The 23,484-nt window shown below is 39.2% G+C and overlaps 1 protein-coding gene across 3 annotated transcripts in view; it reads right to left on the reverse strand.

Annotated features, from left to right (window-relative positions):
- LOC126809920 (acidic mammalian chitinase) overlaps positions 1-23,484 on the reverse strand; it is a 47,167-nt gene that overhangs the window by 13,565 nt on the left and 10,118 nt on the right. For 2 of the 3 annotated variants that reach the window (XM_056098789.1, XM_050534790.2), the window contains exons 2-6: positions 8,736-8,817; positions 6,513-6,675; positions 3,696-3,954; positions 1,213-1,337; positions 327-426 (exon numbers count right to left, since the gene is read on the reverse strand). In XM_056098789.1, the coding sequence (XP_055954764.1) occupies positions 327-426; positions 1,213-1,337; positions 3,696-3,954; positions 6,513-6,675; positions 8,736-8,784 (696 nt within the window). In that variant the 5' untranslated portion in view covers positions 8,785-8,817. Of the gene's footprint in view, positions 1-326; positions 427-1,212; positions 1,338-3,695; positions 3,955-6,512; positions 6,676-8,735; positions 8,818-14,791; positions 14,868-23,484 lie in introns of those variants that run through there. The other variant, XM_050534789.2, reaches the window with a different exon arrangement.

The following is a 23,484-nucleotide window of genomic DNA, read 5'->3' on the forward strand; positions in this document are numbered from 1 at the left end:
ATAGTAAGTTATATTGCGGGAAAGGTACCGATGTCTGGCTGTTCCATTTACCTTCCTATATCATCCAAAACAAGCAAATAATAACCCACTACTCAAATAGTATAATACTACCCAATATTATCAATTAACAACCTAATATCATCAAATAACAGCACATTATTAGTATAATTACTTCAACGAATATTCGATAATTTGCAGAAATTGGAAATGGTTATGCAGTTATCTCCCTCTACAACCGATGCATAGATTTTAGATTGCTACTCAGGATTAGACCTTCTTTGGCTTTGCAGTTGGTTTTATGGGTGTTAGCTAAAGACTGTACTTACTCCTTCAGGGTACAAAGGTGAGTGATGCTGAACTCCCAGTGTTCGTCCATCCCATGAACCATGGAAGTCATATGTCATCAAATTCAGAATATCCAGATAACTGAAATAAAAGGAATAATTGACTGGAATGGAGATGAACTCCCGATTAGTAATTATATTGGCGTTGCTGGGCCTTCTTAACGCATGGGCATGCTGGATACAAATGTTGAAAGGGGTTGCCCATTTCCATTCTTTGCTAGGCCTGGACAAATGAATCTATAGGAAGTGACGTCATATTTGTACGTGATTCACAAATTCATGACTGTTTAATTCCCAATCCTCTTGTTTCATGATTATTAACAAAACCTAGACAGAGAGTGTAAATTCAAACACTCTTTTTTGATTCTAGGTCAAAAGGTCAACAATCATTGTTATGTAATAAAAAAAGGGTGGGTGGGAGAGAAAGTGGGAATTGCTATAAATAGACGGTCTACATTCGCCTGTTATGAAATCAGTGAAAACAACTGCTAGGCTAAGTGCCCTCATAGCACACTGTATGGCGTATGCCCGTCTAAATTAGCTCAGTTCAGAGCAGAATAGTAGGACGTTAAACCTCATTTCATTTCATTTCCGAATACGACAGCGTATGGATGTATAACTACTATTTGAATTTGGTTAGCGAGGAAGACCACGGAGAATTTGGGGGAACGATTTAGAATGGGGTTTTTTCTGGTTTATTTTTTTTTTTTTTTTTTATATAATAAATTGTGAACTATGAATTAAGAACTAAGAATTAAAGACACTGAATAAAGAGCTGTTTGGTCATTCATATTCCGGTTCATCTGTTTACACATTGACGTACACGTAACAGACCCGTTAAAATACTTCTCAATATACATAGACCTACTTTCCAATCTTGGCTACTTCATAATAATTATTGGCTGTCGGCATAGACGCAGCCACGGCAGCGGTCAGAAGTAATCGTGGTTGATTTGTAGCAGCCGATTCAGCAATGAAGTTATTTTGTAATATCTAAACAGAAATAAAAAAAGAAAATGTAAATAATGATAAATAAGAAAATCCCAGAGTTTGAAAATAGAATAACTTAAAGATACAATATTGGAGATGCGATATAATAGTTAAAAACTAATTTATGTAAAGGCAATTTGCTGAAAATTTCATTCAAATTGATCCACTATGAACCGAGAAATAAGCATTGAAATTTCCGCCTAGCCTCGATCATCATTACTAAAGTCAGTACGATAAACAGCATAGTCTCGATTATCCATTTACTCGTTAAATCGTGAAGGAAAGTTATGCAGTAAATCGGCTCATAATCCACTAAAGATCGCGGGCTAGCGATGCCATCTAGAGTTGATTATGGTCTGGATAGGTTAATAATTAATGTCTAATTAATAATAATTGAGATAACATTTCAGGCCTAAAGAAAGACCTCCAGATATGAATATGCCGTCGCCGTTTGACATGACCGTAGTAGCACCCCGGCGGGTTGTGAGCTAGGCTTAACTAATAGGTCTTGGTCCGAGATATTTCCTCGGGGCTGTAAGTGAAATTGACAAGAAAAAAAAACGCTCTCGTCGGTTTTTTGACGGGCATTAGTAAGACCGCTCGCGACGAATTAAGATATGACCCTTAAAGGTTCAATACCACTCTTGTTGTAACTGAATAATATGTCCCAATCTTTATTCTGGTCAACAAATTGCACTATTTTACAATATTCCAATTAATTGATGATGCAAATTTCATCTTAACACACCTAATTTAAAAAATTGGAAAAATGCAACTAAATGATTTGAAAAGCCTGACGTAAAGCTTTTCAAATGTGACTTGGATTTAAAAATATTTTTGAACCCTCTGGACAAGTAAGATAGGATTTAATGGATAATTTACACAACAGGTAGGACACTAACACATCTAGTACTTAGAATAAGGCTATTTTTTTTATTTTTTGGAGCTGTCAAGGCAGTAAGAGTGTTATTGTCCCTTTAAAGAGATAAATTTTACAATAAAATAATTAGGCTTGTTGGATATTGAACATGCAAAGCAAAAAATTTATTTGATAGGCGCCAACGTTTTTTTTGTTTTGTTTTTTGTTTTTTTTCTTGGGTGGCTGGAGGGGTGGGGTATTTACCTCCCTTATTACGCTCTTTAACAGAAAAAAGTATATTTCGTACATGGTAACATTCAAAACTACTCTGATATTTTTCATCGCATATTACCTGTTATTTATTTACATTATTTATAAATGAAACGAAATGGGGTTAACGTTTTACTGTTCTACATGGACTGGGGGAAGCCACGGTGGTTAGGTGGTTAAGACGCTGGCTCGCTAGCCTAGAGGTTGGGTGTTCGATCCCTGCATTGGCCGAGAAAGTTCATCCTAATTTTCCGACGTGGTTTCCCCTTGTCAGTGGTGCAGAAAAGGACAGCTGTCTAGTCCTTCGGATGAGACGGAAAACCGAGGTTCCGTGTATACATTAGAATGTACGTAAAAGATCCCTTGGCAGTTGGAATTCGATATAAGAGTAGGCGATAGTGCCGCTGCCCGGGCAAAATTTACCTCATAGCACACTGTACATGGCGTACGCCCGTCTTCATTAGCCCAGTATAGGAGCAGAACAGTAGGACGTTAAACCCCATTTCATTTCATTTCTACATGGACTGGGCTAATCAACACGGGTATACTCGATACGATTTGCCATGACTTATTGGCTAATACAAGCATTTACGTATTTAAATAATATTGTATATATTGACTGATTCGTTATCTTGGTTAAACTTATCATATTTATAACAATATGGCTGCTCTAAGTTTTTGAAACTTGTACCTGGGTCCATAAAATATGTTTAACTAGACTAGCTAATATTCGTAGAATATACGTCTGAATGGTAGAGACTATCTGGGTGATCGTTATTTACCACTCGGGTTACTCTACATCTAACCTCGGCTGTATGACGGTAAGTGATATGTACCTACGCCTATAAACTTGCTGCTTTTAAAAGGAAGTTGTCAAAATTGCGTCGTTCGAAGCGGGTGTAGAATTTTCTGTGCAAAGTTGTCCTTGTTTGAAGAAAATCGGATAAACTTGAAAGAAAAACAGTTTCAGGCTTTGACATATTTGTATGATAAAACATCTTCAAAGGCGTTGTCATGGGCAACGCAGTTGGTAATCCAGGAACTTGAAAGTAGTTCCAAAGGCGGACGTCGTCATACAGCCGAGGCTAGATGTAGGATAAAACATTCTTCAAAGGCAACGCCGTTGTTAATCCGGTAACTTTAAAGTAGTTCCAATGGCGGACATCGTCATACAGCCGAGGCTATATGTAGGGTACTGAAATCTGCTGAGGTTTGCCGAGTGCGTTATTTACCTGCAGCCATCTTGTAAATTGGACTCGATCAGCAGCGGTACCACGTCTATCAAGATTAGCGGGATACTCCCAATCCAAATCTAAACCGTCAAATCCCCTCTGTCTCAGATACGTGATGGCATTATCAGCAAATGCTTGCATGGCCGTATCGTTGGCAACAAGATTAACATACTGAGTGTTGTCGGCATTCCAGCCACCAATAGCTAAAATCACTTTAAGGGATGGGTTGGTATTCTTTAGGCCTATGACTCCTGCTTGTCTGAAACGATAAAGTTAGCTAGAATCACTTTTAGGCATGGGTTTGTATTCCTTAGGTCCATGACCCCTGCTTGTCTGAAACGATAAAGTTAGTTAGAATCACTTTTAGGGATGGGTTGGTATTCTTTAGGCCTATGACTCCTGCTTGTCTGAAACGATAAAGTTAGCTAGAATCACTTCAAGGAATGGGTTGGTAATCTTTAGCCATACAGTGAGCTATGAGGGAAATTGTGCCCGGGCAGCGGCGCTAAGGCCTACTCTTATATCGAATTCAATCTGCAAAGGGATCTTTTATGTGCAATCCAATGTGCCTGGAGGTCGCGGGTTCGCTCCCGTTGTTGGCCGAGAAAGTTCATCGCGATTTTCCGGCGTGGTTTCCCCGTCTCAGTGCAGCAGGACAGAGGGCCAGATCTGTCTTATCGTTCGGTGTGCCCGCAAAACATCCCTTGGCAGATGGAATTCGACATAAGAGTAGGCCGCAGCGCCGCGGTCCGTTCAAAACTTCCCTCATTGCAGACTGTATGACGTATGCTCGTCTTCATTATCCCAGTCGGAGCCGAACCGTAAGGCGTTAAAACCCATTTCATTTCGTGTCATCTGATCACGTTTTCAGTGGCCACTATATACTGATTAATTAATATGTAGTTTAACCTTGGGTATTAAATTTAAGGCGTGTAAGTTTAATATAAAGAGTCTTAATAAGACAGAAATAGAAGCTTATGAATTCTTCCTTTATACAATGAGATCTGAAATAATGTAATAATATTTCGTACGTCAGAAATCTGTGTTATTGTGTTTCCTTCATCGCTTAATGCGATTTAAAGATTACGTCAGAAAATCATTTGCATCATCAAGATTGTTCTAGATAATTTGAACTATTGTGCGCCTGCAATGATTACCATGGATAATTTGGACTATTGTATGTCTGTCAAATATTTAAAGAGGTGACATGAAATGGGGTTTAACGTGTTACAATTTCTGCACCGACTGGCATTCGGTATGCTGTGCCTTGCGGGAAATTTTTCCCCAACAGCGTTGCTATGGCCTATTCTTATTTCGAATTACAATTGGCAAGGGTTCGTTTATACGCGCACATCAATCTGTACACGGGACCCTGGCCCTTCGTACCATCCGTCCTACACAAGTAACAAGGGGTAACAACGCCGGAGAAACATTAAGCCACGCTCCATTTCAAAAACGAAAAGTACATTTGAAGGTTGAACCAAGTGGTTCGAAACACGTGTGAACGGTCAGACCTTTAAAATGTAGTATTTTATTAAACATACATTATGCAAGAGCTAAATCTGCCTATTGCAGGTGGTCTTTCTTTAGGCCTGAAATGTTTTCTAAATTATTAATTAGACATTAATTAACTTATCCAGGCCATAATCAACTCTAGATGGCGTCGGATTTCTCCGATATTAAATAGATTAGAACAGTTTAGCCATATTTTGATTTAAGTTAAAAAAAAAAAATTGAGGAGCGAGACTTAGCGTAGATCAACCAGTACGGTGGTTGAAATTATTGCACACGTCCTATCAAACCTTCAAAGGCTAATATCTTCGCCCGCAATGGAGAAATTTGAATGAAGTTTTCAAATTATTCATTTTACATTATCTATTGTCGAACTATTATAGCAAGAATCTGAATGGCTAGCTCTTTATCTAAATCTTACATAATGTATCTTTAAATAAATATTTAACAGAATTTTAAAACTACTGGAAAAAAACATATTAAGATTAACTGGAAAAAAATTACATATATACAACATAAAGACATAAACAATCGGGTTGGTTTTTTTTTTTTTAGTTTCCTAAAAAGTCTAGAAGATGGTATCTAACTTCCTGCATTTTAAAACGTCATGATTCGAAATAATAATCATGTCAATTGCTTTAAACTAAATTAATTTTCTTGCCCCAGGTACTTAAAGGACAATATTGGTGTCAGCCATTATCACAAATGTGATAGAACTCGTTAAACACGTTCCAAATATAATTTTAACACAGAGATCATTGCTACGACAGATGCGTGACGAAGATTTAAAGAAACGGAAGTACGAAAGCAAAAGGAAAACACGAGTTATCTTTCTATATAACTGACTGAAGTAGCCAGCGATAATAGATGCACGGGCGAATTTTTGCTCACTGATAATTCCTTGGTTCGATCCCGGCGTGATTCCGCCCCTCCTCTGTGGTGCAGGATATGGGGCATTGCACGGAACAGTGCACATGTTGGCTTGGCCTGCATCCCTCCCTCTCTCTCTCTCTCTCTCTCTCTCTCTCTCTCTGATTGCTCCATCCCGACATATAGTTTATTTCAATTAGTACAATTAAACAAATGCCAACAGTTTATCGTGAAATCGTGCGGCTATTCAACATCAAACGAATCGTTTAAACCGGAGGTTAACGGATAATTGCAGGATTAGGTAATAGTTATTGATTATTGCATATGATGCATTACTGAAATTGAATATTTAAATTTAAAACTGGATAAATAATAAATACTCTCTCTCTCTCTCTCTCTCTCTCTGGTGTTACATAATAAAACAATGCTACTTACATTGTGGGGTCGTTCCATTCTATATCAAGAATGTTTGTCCCCTGTAATTTAGCGAACGCGTACACAATATGTGTACATACGAATGGGTCTATCTTATCTGGTTTAAATCCTCGGTATTGGGCCCAGTTGGTATAGTAACACATTCTAACGTATCCATAACAACCTGAAAAATAAAAATAAACAGGTAACTTCGAGGATAATTGGATCATCTATGCGACAGACAACTGCTAATTTGTAACTCGGATTATTGTCTTATCCGAATGACTAGACTACTGACAGAGAGAGAGGGAGAGAGAGAAATGAGGTTTAACGTCCACTCGACACAAACTAGGTCATTTCGGGACTAACATATGGTTTAATTTTATTTCAATAATTCGCTTGCGCGTAGGGGTCTTTAGCAGTGGGAGGAAACCGGAGGACCCGGAGAAAACCCACGAGGTTGGACAGGCGACTACTGACAGAGCTTGTAGCTCTGTGACTAAAGGCCTGTATACAGTATAGCGAAGAATGGGCTGTAGTAAACGATACAAATAGAGAGAGGGTGATAGAGGGGGGGGCGTAACGCCCACTAGACACAAACTAGGTCATTTGGGGACTAACATATGGTTCAATTTTATTTCAATAATTCATTTGCACGCAGGGGTCTTTATCAGTGGGAGGAAACCGGAAGACCCGGGGAAAACCCACGAGGTCGGACAGGTGACCCTACTCCTTGACACGTACAACCGGGGAATCGAAACCACGTCAGTTGACTCAATGACAGAACTTAGGATGCAGCGCGCACGCGTTCACCATTCGGCCATCAAACCCGTTCTGAAATTGCATTATAATCACAGATATAGACTTCACAGTTGGTGCACAGGCCCTTGCAAGTTTCCATACATGCTGTTCCCAGGTTAGAACCTGTCAAACAATCGCCCGCGCTTGTATCTTCGTGTAAACTGAAAATGGAATGGGCATCGCTTGCATGTAGGGGTCTTTAGCAGTGGGAGTAAACCGGAAAAAACCCACAAGGTTGGACAGACGACCCTTGTCGCGTTCAAGGAGGACACGGAGAAAACACAGGCGACCCTACTCCTTGTCACATACAACCGGGGAATCGAAACCACGCCAGTTGACTCAGTGACAGACCTTATGATACAGCGCGCACGTGCTAACCATTCGACCATCCACCCCCCTCGACTATGGTTTTAGAAATGACAATAAATGAAATGAAACGAAATCGGGTTTAACGTCCTACGGTTCTGCTCCTATACTGGGCTAATGAAGAAGGACATACGCCATACAGTGCGCTATGAGTGAATTTTGCCCGGGCAGCGGCACTATGGCTGTCCTTGTCAGGCCCTCCGTTCTGCATCACTGACAAAGGGAAACCACGCCGGAAAATCGGGATGAACTTTCTCGGCCAATGCAGGGATCGAACACCCGACCTCCAGGCTAGCGAGCCAGCCTCTTACCCACTTAGCCACGTGATCCCCCCTCCCCCCCCCCCCCCCCCCGCCGCCTAATGGAACAGTGCAAGTGAACCTAGTTGGGAATGTGATCTAATGGGCTTTGGGGGTGGATGGCCGAATGGTTAGCACGTGCGTGCTGTATCATAAGGTCTGTCATTGAGTCAACTTCCGTGGTTTCGATTCCCAGGTTGTACGTGACAAGGAGTAGGTTCACCTGTCCAAACTCGTAGGTTTTCTCCGGGTCCTTCGGTTTCCTCCCACTAGTAAAGATCCCTAGCGCGCAAGCGAAATATTGAAATAAAATTGAACCATGTGTTAGTCCCGAAATGACTTAGATTGTGTCGAGTGGACGTTAAACCCCATTTCTCTCTCTGTCTAAAACCATAGTCAGTCACGTGATATCCACGTGGATGAGGTAAACGAAAGTACAATGGACGTTGTCATCCTGTTATGACGTTCTTGTTGACTTTACTGATACAGTTTCTACAGGAAAATTTTGTTCGGGCAGCGGCGGTACTACCTACACTTATGGAGAATCCCAACGTACTGATACGTGCACGCCAACGTGAAATACTAGAGTACTCTTGGTTAGAGAGCCACCACGGCTTCCATTACTGAGAATAAAACGTGTTTTACTGGGTTCTATTGTGTTTAAGGCGATTACAAAACGTGACACAAACGGATCAAATATTTATAATGACCCTAATTCCAGACGTGATTGTAGCATTTACTATAAAAAAAATCAATACAATAGCTTTGATATAGTTACCTCCAACGGAAAGTGCCAAGAACATCAGCAACAAATAGTATGACGTCATTATTACCGTGGTTTAACGTGGTGGTCAATCTATCTGCAATTTAAAATAAAAGAAATGAAATGAAATGAAATGAAATGAAATGAAATGGGATTTAACGTCCTACTGTTCTGCTCCTAACCTGGGCTAATGAAGACGGGCAAGGGATCTTTTACGTGCACGCCAATGTGTACACGGGACCTCGGGTTTTCGTCCCATCCGAACGACTAGACAGCTGGCCTTGTCAGGCCCTCCGTCCTGCATCACTGACAAGGGGAAACCACGCCGGAAAATCGGGATGGACTTTCTCGGCCAATGCTAAAATAAAAGAAGTAACTGAGTAAATGAATTTTTACCAATGACAGCTAATTATCGTAAAATGTTAGAGAACGCTAAATCGGAGACGGTCCAGCACATTTTAGCACATATGACGTCATATGTGGATTGTGGCTTAGGGTTAGCGTAGCCTAAGGTTAGACGTGGTGCAGGGTTAGGGTTAGGGCTAGCCTTGTTTACATCTCGAGGCTTTGACGAAATCATCTCGAGGCTTTGACGAAATCTGTAAGTCCTAACCCTAACCCTAATCCCCTCCCCCAATTTCTTAAATCTCTCTCTCTCTTTCTCTTCTTGGGAGCCACGGTGGCTAGGTGGTTAAGGCGCTGGCTCGCTAGCCTGGAGGTCGGGTGTTCGATCCCTGCATTGGCCGAGAAAGTTCATCCCGATTTTCCGACGTGGTTTCCCCTTGTCAGTGATGCAGGACGGAGGGCCTGACAAGGACAGCTGTCTAGTCCTTCGGATGAGACGAAAAATCGAGGTCCCGTGTAAACATTGGAATGCACGTAAAAGATCCCTTGGCAGTTGGAATTCGATATAAGAGTAGGCGATAGTGCCGCTGCCCGGGCAAAATTTCCCTCATAGCACACTGTATGGCGTATGCCCGTCTTCATTAGCCCAGTATAGGAGCAGAACAGTAGGACGTTAAACCCCATTTCATTTCATTTCATTTCATTGAGATACAGCGCGCACATGCTAACCATTCGCCTCCCCCCCAGCCCCGAAAATAGAATACACAGCGTGATCACAATCATTTCCGACCAAGTATACCTTCAGTCTTCCGGAACTGCGATGGGAAAACGATTTGCCCCGAGTTATGCAAATCTCTTCATGGCGGAGTGGGAAAGGGAAGTTCTGCCACTCTGTCCATTAAAACCAGATTTCTATGGGCGGTTTTTAGATGACGTTTTCATAGTCTGGACCTACACACTAGACGAATTTTGGACGTTTTTCAACATCCTGAACAATCATCATCCATCTATCAAATTAACCGCAAATGTAAGCCATAACAGCATAGATTTCCTTGATACTACCGTTTTTAAAAGTAACAACACCAAAATCACAGGCCAATTGGAAACTAAAGTATTTTTCAAAGAAACCGACACACATCAATTATTGTTCAAAAGCTCCTTTCACCCAAAACATACATTCTCTGGCATCATAAAATCTCAGATTCTCCGTTTTCATAGGATATGTACTCAGAAGACCGACTTTGAGTCAGCATGTACATTGGTATTTAGCAAACTACGGGAAAGGGGATACTCCAAACGCTATCTACGACGTATAAAAAACAACACTCTAGCTGAGCTTGCCGCCAAAGAAACAAATAATATACAATCAGCACATAAAACCAAAATTTGTGGCCATCCAAGATGTCAAACATGCAAAATCTTAAACATATCCGACCATTTCCATAACAAAACATCTGGCACAAAATTCCCAATATTAGACCAACTTTCATGCAGTAGTTCAAACATAATTTATCTTATCTCATGCAGAAAATGTGACAAGCAATACGTAGGGGAGACTCAAAATGCACTTAGGGAAAGAATTAACGGTCACCGGTCTGACATAGTCACCAAAAAAGACAAACCTGTCTCAATTCATTTCAACCAACCAAATCATGACATTTCAGATCTCATTGTCACGCCAATAGAAAAGACCAAGAGCGACTTTGAAACTTCAGAAGAAATTAAAACGTTTAGGCTAACAAGAGAAAAATTCTGGATTGACAAATTGAAAACAACAGCCCCCCTAGGTTTGAATATTCATACGGCTAGCGCAATAGCTCCTTTTGTAGTTCCATTTAGCGCAACAGCAGCAAGTGCGTCCAAAATCATCAGAAAACACTATACTGATCTCCAAGAAAATCACCCGAAAATATTCACACAGAAACTTATAATTGCATATTCTAAAAATAAAAATCTGAACGACATCCTAGTGCACAGTAAATTAGATTAAATAAGACCAGTCTCCACCCTGACCCAAAACAAACCATATATCAAATCCTATGCCTAACCGTTAGTAATTAAAATCAATTAGATATAAGAATCCCTAGCCGTAACCCGGTGATGTGGAGCAAACACGATTTTTTTATAAAATCCAATCCGTTGTAGGAAACACACTAATGTGGCTCTCTCCCGAGAGCCTCAAATTTATTTTCTTTTCTCTTCAGAAACAACAATACCAGAATACCAGAAGCACCACCCAAGGAAGACCATCAGCGCCACCAACACCAATAAACAGTGAAATCGCCTTTGTATATAAATCTAATGTATTGTATGTATTTTAATAAAACTAGGAAATATCACGAACTAATTTTTCATCATCCTAGGTCAGTGCTTATGTGGAGACTTAACCTCTCCCCCCAAATTCTTAAACCTAATCCCCTCCCCCAATTTCTTAAACCTAACCCACAATCTACATTTGACGTCATATGTATAGTTCTTATGAGATTATGGGGGCATATCACCAAAGATTTTCCCATTGACTTGAATGTTAATTCTTATCACCCTGCTCGGCTCTAAGATTTTGTTGTGCTTAACAACATCTCTGCGGTAGAGATGGAGCGACATCTAACAATGTCTTGCTCCAAAGCTTGTAATGAGGTTGCGAGGATTTGTTGTTCAACCTGTAGGTTAGAGTAAAGTCGCGTGACCAATCTCGTGGATTTTCTCCGGAAGGTTGCTCTGATTTTCTCCCACTGATAAAGACCCCTACGAGCATATGTTTGTACCGAAAAGAACTAGTGTGTGTCGAGTGGACAATAAACCCCTGTCTCTCATCTCTCTTGCTCTCTCTCTCTCTCTCTCTCTTTCTCTTCTTGGGAGCCACGGTGGCTAGGTGGTTAAGGCGCTGGCTCGCTAGCCTGGAGGTCGGGTGTTCGATCCCTGCATTGGCCGAGAAAGTTCATCCCGATTTTCCGACGTGGTTTCCCCTTGTCAGTGATGCAGGACGGAGGGCCTGACAAGGACAGCTGTCTAGTCCTTCGGATGAGACGAAAAATCGAGGTCCCGTGTAAACATTGGAATGCACGTAAAAGATCCCTTGGCAGTTGGAATTCGATATAAGAGTAGGCGATAGTGCCGCTGCCCGGGCAAAATTTCCCTCATAGCACACTGTATGGCGTATGCCCGTCTTCATTAGCCCAGTATAGGAGCAGAACAGTAGGACGTTAAACCCCATTTCATTTCATTTCATTTCATTTCTCTCTCTCTTCTTATAGTTGCAACATGACCTAATTAAAAAATTATTTTATCTTAGCTCTGTGAGATTGTGGTCACAAGGGTGTAGTCTAAACGTTTTTATGTGAAATAAGACGGCGTCGCTCTTATTTATATCGGAAATGATTGTGATCACGCTGTGTATTCTATTTTCGGGGCTGGGGGGGAGGCGAATGGTTAGCATGTGCGCGCTGTATCTCAATGAAATGAAATGAAATGAAATGAAATGGGGTTTAACGTCCTACTGTTCTGCTCCTAAACTGGACTAATGAAGACGGGGCTGTATCTCAAGGTCTATCATTGAGTCAACTTGTGTGGTTTCGATTCCCCGGTTGTACGTGACAAGGAGTTTGGTCGCCTGTCCAACCTCGCGAGTTTTTTCCGCGTCCTACGGTTTCCTCCCACTGCTAAAGACCCCTACAAGTGAATGAATCAATGAAATAAAATTGAACCATGTGTAAGTCCCGACCTAGTTTGTGTCGAGTGGACGTTAAACTCCCTCTCTCTCTCTCTCTCTCTCTCTCTCTCTCTCTCGTATTCTATTCTAAATGTTTAATATGAAATAAGTGGACGTTGCTGTTATTTATATCACAACTGTGCGATCTCGACCAAATCTGGAATTTGTCATTTCCAGGGCTCTTTTACGTGCACAACATCGAGTAGACGGTGGATCTCGATGTTGAGTAAAATCCGACCGAGTAGACGTTTTTCTATAGCAGGTCTTATGTTCTACACCAAAGAAATAGTGTTAAACCAGGGCCCTGTTTCACGAAATTTTAACTAAAGATAAAATCCAAATTTTAGTAGATACTTCAATTTTGATTGGTTAAGCACTAAAATCAAGGTAAAATTATCCAATCAAATTACTAAAATTTGGATTGTATCTTAGTTATAATTTCGTAAAACAGGCCCCTGATCTTTAATATCCCGAGGAACTTTCTCGGCCACCGCGGCTTCTTTTCGAAACAAAGTAAAAACGATATTTTAAGTAAAATCCAATGGACGCATCTGGAAACGATCGTGTTACATATCCTCCAATCAACTAAGACAACCATACGTTTAACTGGACAACAATCTATACATCTGTCTGACTATCATCGCAGAATGAAGTGACATTAAACCTTGGTTTTATTCTATTTTACACTTATCCTTATCACCTTAACCACACTAAATTTCAAATCAAAGACTTTTTGACGAATTATCCCTTAATTTAAACAGTGTACACGGCGCAGAAATTTCGGCGAAGTTTCTCTTTATTTAAACAGGACACACAATTCAGAATTTTGTTTGTGTATACGGCGCAGTGATTTCGGCGAAATATCTGTTTATTGAAACAGTGTACACGGGGCAGACTTTCAGCGTCAGATCTCTTTATTTAAACAGAGCGAACAATTTTAAACGGTGTAGACGGCGCAGATTTCGGCGAAATGTCTCTTAATGTTAACACTGTACACAACGCGAATTGTTCGGTAACATATCTCTTAAAGATGGGTTCCCGCGTATAAACTGGGTGATTGAATGGTATATATGGACTAAAAACATATTCAAACTAATTAATTTGTCACAAATTTGCTTCAAATCCTTCTCAAACATTGTAATTGCGAAGGAATGTCCTGCTATAACAATTCGATCAAACCAGGTCATGTTTACGTCACGAGACTTACCTCTCTTGGAAGTCGCAGAGGAGAATTCATTGCATACGTAAGACGATGTTGTCTTTAATCGCTTACTATTTATTACAAATATCGAATCCTAATTAAATTCTCGGATTATCCACTACCCGCGTCTTTTTCCGTCATTTTGATCTCAGAAAGTGTTGTACGTCTAACTCTCCATAAAGTTTATCAACTTGTACATCAAGCGCTCAATGTTCGCGTGTGACCTTTGACATCACGCGTGCAGAAATCCCCAATAGTCGGGCTGTTGATTAGGGGAACCCTTACATTTTTGTCCTGTATACGCTCCATGAATGTTTTTCGAGGGATCCAGTATTTTTCTAGTAAGATTGGATATCTCTACTTTCCATATATACCAAAATTACCATACTTTTATTGGAAATAACCACCCGATAAATACTTTTCTGGGAACCCATCTATAAAATTTCTGCGAAATATCTCTTAATTTAAAAGGTGTACACGGCGCAAACGATGTGTCTCTTAAATTAAACAGGACACGTGGTTCAGAATTGTCAGCAAAATATCCCTTAATTTATACAGGGCACACGATTGTAACCGGTGTACACAGCGCAGACTTTTCCGAGATGTGTCTCCAAAATTAAACGGACATGTGACGCAGACTGCTCTGTGGTGACATATCTCTTAATTTAAACGGCGAATACTTGTCCGCAAAGTATCCCTCAGTTTAAACACAGCGAACATCGCAGTTTCCCTCTTTGTCTAAGTAAATAAACCGTCAGTAATTAAATGAACAAATAATGAATAGATTTGAAAAGAAGTTTGATATACTTGTCCTACCTTGATTTCCTGAATAATCGTCAACAAGTGGCAAGGGAGCAGTTATATGTACACACAAATTATGCGCGCAAAAAGTGACCGAGACATTTTTCTTATTCAAGTTGAAATCACGAGGTGAAGAGGTGTTTTAAGTGATTTAATTTCAATTTATTTTATATTCAGTACACCACAAACTTTTTCCGACATTTAATGAAAAGATTGGTCTATTTTAGATAAGAGTGTGGTTTATCGTTTTCAAAATTCGTGTTACTCTTCATGTTTGTTATTTATTAAAGATACATTATGGGAGATAAGATAAAGAGCTGAAATTTTCTGTCAAATTGGTCCACTATCAACCGAGAATTAAGCGATTGAAATTTCGGCCTAGCCTCGATCATCATTACTAAAGACTGTACGATAAAACACATAGCCTCGATCATCCATTTCAAGATTAAATTATGAATGGAAGTCGACTAGCAAATGGGATCATAACCCAATAAATATCGCAGACTAGCGATGCCATCGAGAGTTGATTATGGTCTGAATAAGTTAATTAATGTCTAATTAATAATTTAGATAACATTTCAGGCCTAAAGAAAGACCTGCAATTGACACATTTAGCTCTTGCATAATGTATGTTTAACAGAGCACATTGTGTTTATGGAAAACGATCAAAGTTTCGACAAGTATCCTCTTATCGTCTTCAACACCAATAACAAATTATGTTCTGTTAATGTGTTTTTCAATCACTAAATCAGGAAATGCCACTTCAAGATTAATGTGCAAATGTGTTTTATATTGATATATTTATCGTCGTGTTATTCTACATGTTTTATAATCTTCCTCTTGTTTTATTTTTATTTTTTTAATAGAAATATTAATTTCATGCGCAAGCTTTGTAAAGCGCCTTAGGGCTGCCTTTAGCTAGATTTTGATGAAGCTTTGATTATAATTTTAGTCCGGAAATGGATAATACTGTTAAGCGTGTTGGACAATTACGGCTAGCCCCCCCCCACCCCCACCACCCCGGATCCATTCACTTGATCTGATAGGTGCGTGTGTTGTCTGTGGAGGCTATGTATTGTTTCCTGTCCGTACGTTTGTTATGTGTAATTGCTTTGTGTGTGGTATGGTACGCCTGCACTTACTTAAGTTCACTCCATTATTCAATAATTGTTTATCGGCAATATTTTTATCCAGCCAAGCGTCGATTTTTTTTTTTCACCATGTGGTTCACCATTGTCCATAAGCCCATCTGGTCACCCATCCCCTCACCCCTCTCTCTTAGTGCTATATATGTTATAAACACGTGTTTGTTTCTTGTCTAGTTCAACTAAATACCACATCCGCAATTTTCATGGACAATCTTAATTGAGTCGTGACCCTCCGCGGGATTTTGCATTTTAAATACATTTTGTTTTCGTGTCCCTTGTCACGCGTTTAATAAAAATAATCGATTAAATTCAATATAAAGGGTATTATTTCCTTTTAAAAAGCTAACAACAACAAAAACAATCTTATTGTACCTGGTTACTTTATGTAAAATTAGTAATTAAATTTCTTTTCCTCTAATATGCTGAAGACCAAACAGCTCTTAATTCATAGTGCTTAATTCATAGTGCTTAAACACTCATCATACAAGAGCTAAATCTGTCTATTGCAGGTCTTTCTTTAGACTTGAAATCTTTTCTAAATTATTAATTAGACATTAATTATCTTATCCAGGCCATAATCAACTCTCGATTAGGTTAGGTTTAAGAATTTGGGTACAAATAAAACCTTCTAGTAGTTTATCGAGGTTCGGGTGTTTCCGGAGTCCAAAATGGCCGCTTTATATAAATGAGAATTTTTGGGATAACTAACCCAAATTCTTAAACCTAACCCTTTTTAAAAGACTGAACTTGGGTCTAATTTAGTTTTTACTTCTCTTAAAAGGGTTAGGGTTAGGGTTCGGGTTAGTATTCCCCTAAATACTCATTTGTATAAAGCGGCCATTTTGGTATGAGTTCTGGCTTGTTCTGGAATTTGTTGCTTCTAGTAGTGATAATATTTGTACCGTGCGGTAAGGACGGCCAGCCCTCAATAAACTACTAGAAGGTTTTATTACTCAACAAACACCTTCTCGAAGTATGTAATAAAATCTAATCGGGTGGTATAGGAGCATAACAGTAGGACGTTAAACCCCATTTCATTTCATTTCATTTCAAAACCAATGTCAAAAAACATTTTTCGAAATTCGTCTAACCTGATTATTATGACGACAGAGGACGCTTAAGCAGTGGACACATTAGCCGAATCGTTCGGCCGAATCAATCGGCGCCGAATTTTATTCGGCCGAATGGGTGGACACACTAGCCCAATGCTTCGCCCGATTCAACCTGTCGATTGCATCACCTGTAACGTCACATGATTAAACATGGCGGCGTCTATGTCTTCAATCTATCACGTGACTTCTCGATATGAGTGGTGATTGGCTAATGAATTCTATATTCGGCCGAATGCCTCGGCGAAGCGGGCACACCAGGCGGATATAATTTGGCCGAATATATCAAACCTGTCTGATTCGGGCGAATCATTCGGCCGAATGACAGTGGACACACTGGGCGAATTTCGACGCCGAACGATTCGGCCCAATCCTTCGGCTAGTGTGTCCACCGCTTAATGTTTGGTTGTCAAACGGCTCTAACAAACGATAAAAACAGCTGCACTAGGGTTTACGGTTCTTTCCAATCTGGTTAAAACACAGATCCTATTTCGTTTTGTTTTTTTATAGTTCACAATTTCGATTTACTTGTCTTTACTACACTAGGATCTGGAAGAATTGTCATATAACAGGCGTTCTGGGTGGTGTGACGGATTAACCAATGAAACTCTCTGTATCTGTAAACCACTAGAAACGTCAACGCTGATTAGTTAATCAATGCCTGACGTCATAGAGTCAAAAGTCGCTCGTACGACCACTGACGTGAACTCCCAGTACAACTGGTCAGATCTTCATGTAGTGTAGGTCATCGAAAGTATAAAAAAAAAACGAAACGAAATATAGATCTGTGTTTTAATCTGATTGCGGTTCTTTGATGATATATATATTCTTCCTGGTTATTTAAAGATTTATATAATAATTATTTTATAAACTCTTTATATAATTTTGCTTTTAATTTTGTAAATAATTTCATACCCGGGAGATAAATTATGCTAAAATCATATCAGACTGACAGAAAGGCGTATATCGACATTATATTGATAAACGTTGCATTGTTGTTTTTTTTAATAACCGTGCATGTCGTATAAATATTTTCTTTTGTGCTTTGAGTTGGTTATTTTCAAATAAATTCATTTGGTATTTGGAGATTTGTATTTGGTAATATGTTGTTCGGGATTTGTTTTTCGTTGTATGTTTATGATGAAATGCAAATGTTTTTGTTTGTTTGGTTTTTTTTCTAAAAGAAATTTATCATTATAACCGTTATATTAAAGATGGGTTCCCAGAAAAGTATTTATCGGGTGGTTATTTCCAATAAAAGTATGGCAATTTTGGTATATATGGAAAGTAGAGATATCCAATCTTACTAGAAAAATACTGGATTCCCCGAAAAACATTCATGGAGCGTATACAGGGCAAAAATGTAAGGGTTCCCCTAATCAACAGCCCGACGATTAAGAACTTCTGTACGCGTGATGTCAAAGGTCACAAGCGAACATTGAGCGCTTGATGTACAAGTTGATAAACTTTATGAAGAGTTAGACGTACAATACTTTCTGAGATAAAAATGACGGATAAAGACGCGGGTAGTGGATAGTCCGAGAATTTAATTAGGATTCGATATTTGGAATAAATAGTAATCGATTAAAGACAACATCGTCTTATGTATGCAATGAATTCTCCTCTGACTCCCAAGACGTGACGTAAACATGACCTGGTTTGATCGAATTTTAATAGCAGTGCATTCCTTCGCAATTACAATGTTTGAGAAGGATTTGAAGCATAATTATGACAAATTAATTAGTTTGAATATGTTTTTGGTCCATATATACCATTAAATCACCCAGTTTGTACGCGGGAACCCATCTTTAAAATACATTTAAATTAAACAAAGATACAATTTACAAATCTGATATGAAAAATGTCTGATTTGTTAAACAAATATTGATTTTAAGATAAAAATGTTAATTTTAGTATACAAATGTTGAAATACGACAACAAATGAAGGAATAAGAATTAAGGACTATGCATTAAGAACTATTAATTTAGAACTAAGAATAACGAGCTGTTTAGTCTTCCATACCGACATGACAAGAAAACAACCAACTATCCCGTGACACGAATCGTGTGGTATTAACTTATCAAACGTTAATTAAACAAACCAACTTAGCAAAACGTGTTTCAAAAGAAAAAACCCAACAGACTGGTAATCTTCTTTGGCTGGTACTATTAAAGCAATTAACTGAAACAGAATGGGTCTTAATGGCTCGTGATCACAATACATAGATTTATTGGAGACCATAACATCACATGGTTAAATATGCTTAATTTAAGATTCTATTTTCGACGACTTATTTCATTAAAAATACATCAGGTAAGATCTAGGTAGAGCTGGATTTCCTGGATATACGAGTTCCAAAACAGATAATGAAATATGAATATATTGACTATTTCAGTCAAATTACTCGTTTCTGAGCGACGTTATCGGGCTTTGAAGTGTTCGCAATATAGTCTCGATTGTCAGGTACCATCGTTAGGATAATAAACAAAGTCTCAATTATCAATTTTTAAATTAAATTATTAAATGACAATTGCGTTTCAATCCATTATGGGCGTGTCATGTTAATAATGTTGAAATAATAGTTTATTATATAACATTCGAAGCTGAAAAAAAAGACCTGTAATAGAGAGATTGCGTTCTTACATAATATTAATTTAATTTTCATTTCTATCGTTATGTGGTTTATGTGAGCTAAGAAAACTTGACTCCGTCAGTGGTCAGTTGGCTTACTTCTAGATAGTCTGGTGAACATAATACTTCGATCAGTTTAAAACTCACGTGTTTTGTGTGTGTAGGATAAAGCACGAGACTGAGGTTATGCTGGGGACAGAAAGACTTCAGAAAAAAACCCTTGACAGGAAAACCTCGGCCTACCGGCCTCGGTTTTTCTTTTTCTCGGGTTATTTTCTTCAGTCTTTCTTCACCAGCATAATCGAAGTCGAGGACTTTATTTTGCTTATAAACCGTCTATGTTTACATGTACGTACAATGAGAATATCCCAGAATTCCATAAGAAAAACCTGATGTCATGTTTTCCTAAGGAAAATAAAAACCTACCCACCCGGGAAGAATAACCCGTTACAGGTTTAAAGAAAAACTTTCAGAAGAATAACCCCAAATCTCCCTGTATATATCTGAAACCTCCCCCGACTTTCAGACCGCAAGTTATTCCGGGCATAGAATATACCCCAAAGATCAAAGAGATTTACCGTTAAAGGTTTATAAGAGCTAAGAAAACTATGTCATGCCAGCGTTGAGTTCGCTTACACACACCCCACCTCTCCCTCTCTCCCTCTCTCTCCCAGTGATGCAAGAGAAGGGCCTGGCAAGAAACAGTGTATTGGCCAAATTCCCCGCATATAGCACACATCAAGGCGTATGCCCGTCTTCATTAGCCCAGTTGAAGCAGAACAGTAGGCCGTTAAACCCCGTTTCATATTATACTCAACAAAAACCTTACTTACCCTATTACTGTCCAGCCACGTTAATATTGTCAAAATCAAAATAACACACTACATGTAGTTTTATAATCTGTAATTATGATGTGGGATATTTTTTTTCCCTGGTGACGTACACGGGGATATTATTACCAATCAAACCGCCTGCCCTTTCCCAGGCAAGATTTGGTCATATCGAGAAACAATGACCATACTCCATTGAAAGCATCACGAAATCGCTCAAGATGTAGTCCATATTGCGAATAATAAAACACTTGGGCAACTGTTACGGCTTGGTTTGATAATACTTCAAATTTTCATCTTAAGTAAAGAACAATGAAAATGACGCACATTTGTCAAAAAATAAATATGGCCATGTTTACATTTCTGTTGGGTTTTTTTTTTATCCTGTCTAGAACTTTATATATCAAAGGGGTTTTCGTTTATTTTGTATATGTCCCAGATTATGAATTTGGGGTTCTTATACCTACATGCATAATAAAGCTCATAGTAGATATGTAATAGGGGTCATCGTCTATAGGATGTTTTGATACCACGCCCCTTCTCGACGTGAAATGAAATGAAGCGGGTTTTACTTATCTAACCCTATTAAGACGGGAATACCACCAAACTGTGTGCTATTAGGGATGTTCTGCTCCTATACTGGGCTAATGAAGAAGGTCAAACGCCATACGGTATGCTCTGAGGGAACTTTTGCCCGGGCAGCGGCACTATAGCCTACTCTTATATCGAATTCCAACTGCTAAAGAATCTTCTACGTGCACGTCAATATATACACGAACGACTAGACAGCTGTCCTTGTCAGGCCCTCCGTCCTGCACCACTGACAAAGGGAAACCACGTGTTTTAAATTTGTAAAGCGTCTAATAATATTTTAATAATAGAAATAACATGAAATAAAATACAGATTAAAAGATTAGAAGTTCCATTTACGGTGAATTTATAAAGCAATTAGATTACAAAATTGTCTTAAATTAGAAATTCTAGAAAAAAACAATGTAGAATTAACCAATAAATAATTTTGTCTCTGTTATACCACCATAGAAAATCACGCTTAACGTGATGTAAGCTGACATGAATTAAAATATTATTATAAATACGTCATCCAAATTTAAATGTCTTAAAACAAAATAATCTAACTGTTTATAGTAAAAGCCTTAATCCCGGCTTTAGCAATCATGTTTATGTCAAATACCGTTATACGCATTTTTAGATAATCTGTATGAAGTGTACGTATTTGTGGATTGGGAAATGGGTTTATTCTTTAATCTCCAGTTTAAACGTTTCGTTTGATTTAGAATTTCACGGCTTTAGAAATCATGTTTATATCAACTACTGTTATACGTATTTTTAGATAATCTATATGAAGTGTACGTATTTGTGGATTGGGAAATGGGTTTATTCTTTAATCTCCAGTTTAAACGTTTCGTTTGATGTAGAATTCCACGATAAACTGTTGACATCTGGTTGATTGCATCGATTGGGATATGCTATGAGGGACAGTTTGCCCAGACAGTGGCGCTACCGTTTGCTCTTATTTCGAAATCCAAATGGCAATGGTTCCTTTACGTGCACGCTAATATGTACACGGGGCCTCGTATTTGTCAGTGTTGTGACTTGTGAGCAACTCTCTTGAGAGGGTTGAGCACATTATCGCCAACCAGTTAGGAATGACAAAAGTTTCTGCAAGATGGGTGTCAAAGCTCTTGACTGGGGATCATAACTGTGTCCGAATCCAGACGTCCCATGACAATCTGCGCCATTTTGAAGCAGATCCGGGTCATTTTTAGCCAGACAGGTCTGAATAAAATATTGTTTTAAAAAACATTTTTAGCCAGACTTGTTACAATGGATGAGACCTGTTTCCAAAAATTAAAACCAACAAGCCGATCGTCATTTTCCTAGTAATGATGACGTCATGTCAGCTGTGAACACAGAGAGAGAAATGGGGTTTAACGTCCACTCGACACAAACTAGGTCATTTCGGGAGTAACACATGGTTCAATTTTATTTCAATAATTCGCTTGCGCGTAGGGGTCTTTAGCAGTGGGAGGAAACCGGAGGACCCGGAGAAAACCCACAAGGTTGGACAGGCGACCCTGCTTCTTGTCAGTACAACCGGGGAATCAAAATCACGCCAGTTGACTCAATGACAGACCTTATGATATAGCGCGCACGTGCTAACCATTCGGCCATCCAAACCCCCTCACCTGTGAACAACTTTTTTAGGGTGGCCGAAGAAAATTTCTTCCTGACCGACATCCGGGCTTTGCAACATCGTTGGAAAAAGCGTGTACGCCTTGAAAGGGACTATGTCGAAAAATAAGTAAACCATCGACATTGTACAGATCGTTCACAGATAGGCTTAGAACTTTTCAGCCAACCCGAGTATAATTATGTCAATCAGCTACTGACAAAACTTGACGAAGGGGTTACGATAACATTTTTAAACTTTAATTCTAAGTATGGCGATGTGAACGTTTCAAATTCACAGTCAGGGAGAGAGGGAGGGAGAGAAGGGATGTGTGGGGGGTACGCCCACTTCGCATAAAATAACATGTTTCGATTTTATTTAACTGTGGGGGGTGCGGGGGATCGGACGACCCTTAATAAACCCACAAGATTGGACAGGCTATCGTGCTTCTTGTCACTTGACCCAATGACAGACCTTATGATATAACGTGGACGTGTTAGATCATTCCACCACCCTACTCTCTCGATTCATATATGACATTTAATCCTCTAGATGGGGGGGTTGGATGGCCGAATGGTTAGCACGTGCGTGCTGTATCATAAGGCCTGTTATTGAGTCAACTGGCGTGGTTTCGAATCCCCGGTTGTACGTGACAAGGATAAGGTCGCCTGTCCAACCTCGTGGGTTTTCTCCGGGTCCTCCGGTTTCCTCCCATTGCTAAAGACCTCTACGCGCAAGCGAATTATTGAAATAAAATTAAACCATATGTTAGTCCCGAAATGACCTAATTTGTGTCGA

This window comes from Patella vulgata, chromosome 2, assembly GCF_932274485.2.
Source record: "Patella vulgata chromosome 2, xgPatVulg1.2, whole genome shotgun sequence".
Classification (NCBI taxonomy): domain Eukaryota; kingdom Metazoa; phylum Mollusca; class Gastropoda; family Patellidae; genus Patella; species Patella vulgata.